This window comes from Plecotus auritus, assembly GCF_963455305.1.
Source record: "Plecotus auritus genome assembly, chromosome: 3".
In the NCBI taxonomy this organism is placed as follows: Eukaryota; Metazoa; Chordata; class Mammalia; order Chiroptera; family Vespertilionidae; genus Plecotus; species Plecotus auritus.
Window position 1 is genome coordinate 59,922,500 of NC_137772.1, and position 9,028 is coordinate 59,931,527.

Consider the following 9,028-nt stretch of genomic DNA (forward strand, 5'->3'; position numbering starts at 1 on the left):
ACAATATAAGTTCACCAAGAAAAGGAAAGTCAAAGAAGAGTAAAAAGTTTCTTCATATCAGGAATATGAAAGGAGTTTCAAGGAAAAAGTTCAAAGTGTCAATATAACAATAATAAAGCAAAACAAGAGCTGAAAAGTATCCTATCTAATAAAAGAGTAATATACAAATTGACCGTACCTCTGCTACACCCTCAAGCCACGCCCACCAGCCAATCAGGAGCGAGTATGCAAATTAACCCAACCAAGATGGCTGCAGCCACGGAGCAAACAGGAGGCTTGGGTTTCCCTGGCAATGGAGGAAGCCAAGCTTCCTGCACACCCTGGCCGGCCCAGGCCTGCTCAAGGCTAAAGTTTCAATTATAGAAGATAAATAAGTCCCAACAAAAATGGCTGCGGCCACGGAGCGAGCAGGAAGCTTGGGTTTCCCCAGAGATGGAGGAAGCCAAACTTCCTGGCCGGCCCTGGCCTCCGCTCAAGGCTACAAAGTTTCAATTATAGAAGGTAAATAAATCCCAGATACCAGGGCCTCCACTTGGGTCGCTGGGGGGCGTGGTCAGCCTGCAAACCACCAGAGGCCCTCGCCCAGGCCACCCCATGCTCCTAGGGAACCCCCACCCTGATCCAGGACACCTTTCAGGGCAAACCAGCTGGCCCCCATCTGTGCACAAGGCCTCTATCCTATTTAATAAAAGAGTAAAATGCAAATTGACTGTCACTCCAACACACAAGATGGCTGCCCCCATGTGGACACAAGCTAGCCGCCACGAGATGGCCAGCAGGGGAGGGCAATTGGGAGGGATCAGGCCAGCAGGGGAGGGAAGTTGTGGGCAATCAGGCCAGCAGGAGAGGGCAGTTGGGAGGGACCAGGCCTGCAAAGGAAGGCAGTTGGGGGTGATCAAGCCTGCAGGGGAGGGCAGTTAGCGGTGACCAGGCCAGCAGAGGAGGGAAGTTGGGGGCAACCGGGCCTGCAGGGAAGGGCAGTTGGGGGGGACCCAGGCCTGCAGGGGAGAGCAGTTAGGGGGGACCAGGCCTACAGGGGAGGGCAGTTAGGCGCAATCAGGCTGGCAGGGGAGCAGTTAGGCATCAATCAGGCTGGCAGGGGAGTAGTTAGGGGGTGATCAGGCTGGCAGGCAGAAGCGGTTAGGGGCAATAAGGAAGGCAGGCAGGCGAGCAGTTGGGAGCCAGCAGTCCTGGGTTGTGAGAGGGATGTCCGACTGCCCCTTTAGGCCCAATCCTACCGGAATCAGGCCTAAACGGGCAGTCAGACATCCTTCGAGGGGTCCCAGATTGGAGAAGGTGCAGGCTGGGCTGAGGGACACACCCCCTCTCCCCCCCCCCCCCCCGTGCATGAATTTCGTGCACTGGGCCTCTAGTCTATTATATTGAGCTGTAAGCATTGATATGTAAAAGAGGTGTGGTAAGAATATAAACCAGATAAAGAAGATTCATAAATTCAAAGGAGACAAATAAGTGAAAATCAAAGGAACTGCGCTGTGCCAAAAAAAGGCAATAACTAGAGAGCAAAATACAGTAAAAGGCTGCAATATTTCTTTAAAATGGAAAAGAAAATTACTGCCCCTTAAAAATCAACATTTATTATTTCATCCAGAGTATGTTCTATTGGGCAAGGCAGTCTACCATGGGCCTGAGGGTCCCTGCACATTCTTGTTGAGTGTGACAGACTGCAAAGCTTATCCATTTTCTGCTACTGAGTGGATTATTGTAATAAGTCACCTACGCAAAAAGGTTACAACATGTAACTGCCCTCCCAGGGAAAGGTGAACTAATTTGTTGTTTGCTACACTGTTTTTTGCTTGCTAAAAAGTGCTAGACCCTTGCTCCTGAGTTCTTCAGATGTGAACCATCAGTGCATGCATTTAGACCCATCACCCTCAGGGGTCCTGTGGCAAGGAAAACCTACACAAATATGCTGATGATGATGCAGCTTGCTGTGCTATGAGTAATAATGTCATTTATTTCTGACGTGGACAGTCTCCTGTTTTCTGCCAGCAACCAAGAAACTTTAACCTATTAATTTATTAGCTTGTAAGTACAGTAAAATAAAATCTTAAGATTTTTTCAGTCTTGATATGAACAAAAAACAAGTTGATATTCAGGTTGCTAAATAAGAGACACAAAAATGATCATCAGCAAAAATTGAAATATTTTTAATATTTTATAGTTTATTTACTTGACATTGAATATGAATATATTTATTTTTCATGTACCAGTCTCTATATTATGTATATAGTGTAGATTTATAGTATATATAACATATACATACATATATAGTAGTATATTACATTATATAATTCATAATAATCCTAATGAAGCAAGGGCTCACAAATTGTAAAAAACACATTCTAAATATAAGCCCAGATGACTTTAACACGTTTTTTTAACCATTAATTTTTCAACCTCCTTCCCAGCTGATTTATCAAGGGTAACTAATTCTCCAGGTAAAAGAGCAAAGTATCTAGATCTTTATAATATGAACACTTCATTGTGTTCATAGAAAACTAACATTTTGGAAATGTTAATATAATCTTAAAATTTTCTTTCAAAATCTGTGGCCAAGGTTTAGGCTATGTTAAACAAATCCAAACCATCATACTTCAGAATTTCTCATGGTTTTAAAATGCAAATATATGTTTTATTATGTTAACATATGTTACAAATCTCCTAAGACTATTTTCATCATCTGGAATACAGTTTGGGAAACTACTGCTACAATATACAGTGCCAATTTAACTTTTACACAGAATACTTTAGAAATCTTAGCAGTTAGCTTGTTACAGGCACATAATCCTTTAAAATACAGAACATCAAAGTAGAATGTGGCCTCACAGCTTCAAGCCATGTCAACGACTTCATAGTTTGGCAACATTGCTCATTTCCTACTATACAAAACTGAATTTCCCATAACACAATGAAACTACCTATCATACCTGACTTTTTCTGAAATTAGACAGGTAACAATCAAGGCTTTTTGTAGCTCTACACTGTTATCCTCTGCTTTGCTTAACAAAATTCAGACCCATTTAACATTGGAAGGGAAGAGACCACGGAAAAAAGTTTCCACATAAAACGTGTGCATTGGTTAATGGTAGTAAGTCATTTTGATGGTCCTGGGCATCTATGCTAACTCTCCAATATGGAATGCCAAATTTTAACTCTATCAATAAGTGATACATTAATATTGCATACCTCACCTCTAAGCATGCTTGCCTGTCTCCAACTTTACAACTTAAATTGTTTATTACTCAAGTTTATTAATCTTTCCAGAATTTAAAAAAAAAAAAAAAAAAAACTGAGTTAAAGGCAGCCACACAAGTTGTGTTCATCATATAAGCCACAACTACAGATTGGTCCCTAGATAATAGTCTACTGGAAACCAATTCAGCTGCTTCTCTGGCATACACCTAGTTACAGTTATTGATCAGGCCGTTTTTAACAAAACCAGATGAAACTACTATGTAGTAACAGGAATTAAAATCCAAATTTAAACTATGCTAAGATTCTCAACACTTAGCCTTCAAGGAAAACAAATAGATGCCCTATCTACTTAAAGTGACTAGTATCTTTAAAACTGATTTTTGCCCTCTACTCTGAGGGAATGCCACCACCCATTCAAAGTCTATGTAGGACATATCTCCAGTTTGAAAACAAAACACACACAATATGATATTGTCCACTTATTTTGAAAGGTGGTGTAGAGGGAATAAAAGCCTTAAAATTGAAAAAGCGAATTTCAATACTTTGGTGTTAGAAACTTTAAAAACTAATAGTTAAGTAAAGTTTTAACTAGTTATAATCACTGAAAGCAAATGTGACAATATAATAAATTATTTTAAGGCACAGCTACATCAGTTAAAAATGTTTTGAGTAGTGACTTGTGCATGAGAACATGATTAATTCTGATAAGCAAAATCCCCAAACAGAAAGAATTCAAATCAGCTAATGCCATTAAGGAAAACAAATAGGAACAGGAAAGAAACAAGATTACAAAAAAAAAAAAAAAAAAAAATGTCCCACTGGCAATAGGACTCAGTATTTACCTACTGCATTTTATTTTTGTTAATGTCTGCAAAAATAAGAATGCCTTTTAAAAAAATAAAACCACCAAACCCATATACACTGACAATTTGAAAAATGCCTTACATTTTGGCATCAATATTTTCCAAACTGTCCTGAAAAAAAAAAAAAGATAAATTTCCAAATTATTCAGTATATGGATCATTTGGAGGTTTTACAAGATGTAAACCAGATGAAATGGAAGTATCATGAGCTTTTATCTTAGAAAAATGCAAACTTACATACACTTAGATTTCATCTTTCAGTAGCCTTCATATTTCTCAAAATGCACTTAACTGAAATTCTTAGTTCACAACTAACTTTCACATGTGCAAATAGATTTGAAAGGTGAAATCTCCACTAACATATACATTTGTAAAATGTCCAGAGTACTATTCAATTGCACCATAAGCGTATTAATGTTTTTCTCCATTCTCAGTAAAATAGGTTTAACGAAATAAATTACTATCTCAAAGTTTACAGAATAACATGCTACGTAGCTGCAACAAAATAGTCAACTATTGCTAGGTCCATTTTTTAAATAGGGTTTACAATAAGAATCTCCAATGATACTACCAGAATACTAAAGGGAAAACTATATTAGACATGACACTGAAAATGGAACACTTTTCACTCATTTCAACACACAAAGGTTTATAAGGTTCAACTGGAAAACCGTGTACTCAATGAAAAATATTTTTTTCTAACAAGATTATCACTTTTCTAGTAAAACTCCCTGTTTCCCCACCCGCAAACACATACACACGTACGTACATACATACATACATACATACATACATACATACATAATACGGGGATAGAAAAAAGAATACAGTCACTTTTAATACTAACAATATGAAAAAGGACAAAATGACAAGGTTAACTAGAGCTCAGAGACCAGATCCGCATCACGACTGCTCTCCACAGTTGCACAATTTTAAACCCACCATGTTTTGCCAGGTCCCCATCTGACCGCACCCCGTAATGCTGACATCCCCCCCCCCTCCGCCCCCACTCCACTTATGACGCCGATCACCTTCCCAGCAGGTACGTGAGCTCAGTGCCATTCCAGCAGACAATCAAGTGGAATGTCTCACAGATGGCTGGGTCAGGAAATGAGGAAATGATCGAGGAAGCGAGAAAATATATATGAGAGATATGTTCAAATGGAGGGGATGTTTACAGCGGTGCATAGGGTGGTGGTGAGGAGTTGGGAGCTACGATAGGAGACGAGTCCGGAGGGAAGGGTCTCCAAGGAGGGCAGAGACAGGCTCCACAGGAGACGTGAAAGAAGCAGGTCCGGCCAGAAGAGAAAAGAGGAAAAGCCAGCACGGGACGTCCCCTCCGGGAATAATCCGAGGGAGGGAACTCCGGAGGCCACGGCTGGAGACAGTCCCCTGGCCATCCGCGGCGCAGGAGGCCGGGCGGGGGCGGGGGCGGGGGCGGGGGCCAGGAACTCACCACCTGGTAGCGGCCAGTCCCGAGCTGGTGATGATCCATCCTGCTCGGTTCGGGATCCGGCTTCGGAGCCGGAGAGTCCCCTAGGTGCTCAGCCCACCCCGTAGACGACGTCGCCGCAGGGGCCCTTCCGCCTCGGTTTCTGCTGTCGCGGTCACCCGGTCGGACCGCCTCACTTCCTGTCGCTGCCACAGCAGCCGCAGAGACCTCCGCGTCAGCAGCCGCTCGGCGAGGCTCCCAGGCGCCGCGCGCGCTACTGAGCATGCTCTGCCGGCCGCGCATGCTCGCTGGGGACTGCGGCAACCCAGCGGCGCGCGAGTGGCGGGGGCGTTGGCTGGGTGGGAGGAGATGGAAAATAAGACAAGTCTGGGCGCTGTCTAGGTTGTCAGCCTGTCCCGAGTGGGCGATGGCAAAAGGAGCGGGTGGGGTGAGGGGGGGAAGGTGTCGCGGTCCTTGATTGGTCTCTTCGCGCAGGCTGGTGCACAATCACGCCACGCAGAAACAGAAGGGAGGGAACGCGTTCCTAGAACACCTGAGGACATGCCTCCCATTTACCAACACTTCCCCTTATTACTCACCCAGCCTGGGAGAGTGCAGGGAGGTCCATCTCTAGGATATTTTTAAGCACTCATTCAAAATCACTGCTGAGGCCCCCACCGGCTTGGCTTGTCATGGTTGGATTCCTGTTAAGGACACATGCCCAGGTTGCCTGCTGGATCCCCAGTGGGGGGCGTTCATTGATGTTTGTCTCTCTCCCTTCCTATGAAATCAATAAAAATATGCTTAAACAAATCATTAGTGAGATAAGAGATATCTTGAAAATATTTTGTTTTCCTCTTGGTAGGAAAAGATTTTTTAAGAATCTAGCAAGGACTCTTCAGCCATACTCATATATCTCACCAAGGAAAGAGGCCTCTAGTCCTAAATATAAGACAATCCTATCTAATAAAAGAGTAATATGCAAATTGACTGTCACTCCAACACACAAGATGGCTGCTCCCATGTGGTCAAAGATAGCCTGCCCCATGTGGACACAAGATGGTCACCACAAGATGGCCTTCAGGAGAGGGCAGTTGGGAGGGATCAGGCCTGCAAGGGAGGGCAGTTGGGGGCAATCAAGCCTGCAGGAAAGGGCAGTTGGGGGGGACCCAGGCCTGCAGGACAGGGACTTAGGGGTGACCAGGCCTGCAGGGGAGGGCAGTTAGGGGAAAACAGGCTGGCAGGGGAGCAGTTAGGCATCAATCAGGCTGGCAGGGGAGTGGTTAGGGGGTGATCACGTTGGCAGGCAGAAGCGGTTAGGGGCAATCAGGAAGGCAGGCAGGCGAGCAGTTGGGAGCCAGCAGTCCTGGATTGTGAGAGGGATATCCCAGATTGGAGAGGGTGCAGGCTGGGCTGAGGGACACACACCCCCACCCCCACCCCAGTGCACGAATTTCGTGTACTGGGCATCTAGTATTAAAATAAGATAGGACTATTTTGTGGTCACACATCAACAGTTCCCAAGAATTTAACAGCAAGGAATCACTTTGTAACAATGTAAGACGCTCTCAGTATCATATTAACAATACATGGTCTATGTTGACATAAGAAATGTGCAAACTTGTGGAGAATTTTTATAAGAGTTTATCTGAGCAGGCCTGACAACATATGCTGGGGAGCAAGATCTCAAATGCTCTTAAAATAATAGTGTGGGTGTTGTTGTTTTTTTAACATTAAATCTTTATTGTTGAAAGTATTACATATGTCCCCTTTTTTCCCCCATTGACCCCTTCTAGCCTGCCCCCTTCCTCCGCCCCACCCAGGCCTTAAGGAGGGGACATAAAGAAGGTTGGAGAAAGCAAGGTGGGGATTGGATTATAGGATATTTAACAAAATTATATGCTCTCTTAAGGGTTAATACCCCCTTTAAAGGGTATTACTTTTTGTTGTTGTTGTTGTTGTTAATCCTCACCTGAGAATATTTTTCCATTGATTTTTAAAGAGAGTGGAAGGGAGGGGAATGGAAGAGAGAAACAAGGCTGTGTCAGACATATCATTGATAAGCCTGCGACCAAATACGTGCTCTTGACTGGAATCAAACCTGGGATCCGGGCAGAGGCTCTATCCACTGAACCAAACTGGCTAGGGCTGAAGGGTATTTAACAGGTGTGTTAACCTAGATTCACAAGAACAATGGACAGGGCTGGCTTAAAACCTTTCACTAAAATTATATGCCTGGGGCATGACTACCCCACATGACCTGCCCAGTTAGGAATTTATGATAAGATCACCCTGTGAGGTTACTTTCCATAGAACCCCTTTTTTCATCCACACCAAGATATTTTCAAGATATCTCTTATCTCACTAATAATTTGTTTTAAGCATATTTTTATTGATTTCAGAGGAAGGGAGAGAGACAGAAACATCAATGAATGCCCCCCCACTGTGTATGTATCTCCCGCAGGGCACAGAGCATGTTTCTCCATGGAGCAGAAGAGTATGATGGGCAATGTAAAGTATCTTTTAACCCAAAGACCTGCTTTCTATAGTCTGAAAACTGTGATCCTACATGATCTGGCCCAGTTATCTTTTTTACTTTAAATAACTACTGAATGACCAAAGGGGATTCCTGGAATAAAGAAGGCCAGTGGATGAGCCTGATTGGCTAAGTAAAATAGGAAAAATACATTAAAGACAAACTTATTGCGAAATCAACAACTAAAAATATCTAAGCCTTCCTTGTAGTTTTTTTTTTTCATAGCGTTCATCAGTTCTTCCTATGTTTGCCATCTTAACACATCTGGTGGTTGAGAGCATTAATAAGCTAACAATATTAAGAGATAATGATACCATATTTAAATTTAAGCTTGCTTTCTTTTGAGCTAACTTAATGTATTTTTAATTCTAAGATAAACATATGACATTTCCTTGTATTACTGTACAAGAGCTCACCCTCACAATTTCACCCCAAATGGTATCACCTTTCAATGATCAAAACAATAGCCACTCATAAAAAATATATTAAGAAAAATAAAAAAGAGCATATATCATTTTGGAAAAAAATCCACACCAGCCAATTTCAGCAAAATGAAACTAGATTCCTACATTGCTTATGGTCTATACAGTACATTTAGAACTTACTTTTATATGTACTTTCATTTTCATTAATCATTTATATGTCCATTTGTTTTTCAAATAGACTGCTGCTCAGGGTAGCGGCCATTTTTTTACACCTAGCTCCTCACACAGAACGGTACTGAGAACATAGTGGTGAAAAACGGACGTGGCCAAAAGCAGACATGCTGAATCCTGTTAGACTTATGGACTCTCTCAATGTTACCCTCCTCCCAAGTTTTGTGAATGTTTTGCTAATCGGTTGACAAAATTCAACTGGAAAGCATTTTCCACCCCCCACTGGAGAAGGAAGAGGAAGGAGAAAGAGAAGTAGAATAACAGCTAACAGGTATTGAGCCCTTCCCAAGTCAGAGATTGCATGTGTGGCATCATTTCATCCTCA

At 42.7% G+C, this 9,028-nt stretch overlaps 1 protein-coding gene across 1 annotated transcript in view; it reads right to left on the reverse strand.

Moving 5' to 3' along the window:
- Positions 1–5,955, reverse strand: part of NDFIP2 (Nedd4 family interacting protein 2) — a 71,852-nt gene extending 65,897 nt beyond the window's left edge. Inside the window, exon 1 of the mRNA XM_080661740.1 lies at positions 5,536–5,955. Within this exon, the coding sequence (XP_080517866.1) occupies positions 5,536–5,814 (279 nt within the window). The 5' untranslated portion in view covers positions 5,815–5,955. The remainder of the gene's footprint in view (positions 1–5,535) is intronic.
- Positions 5,956–9,028: the final 3,073 nt, after the last annotated feature.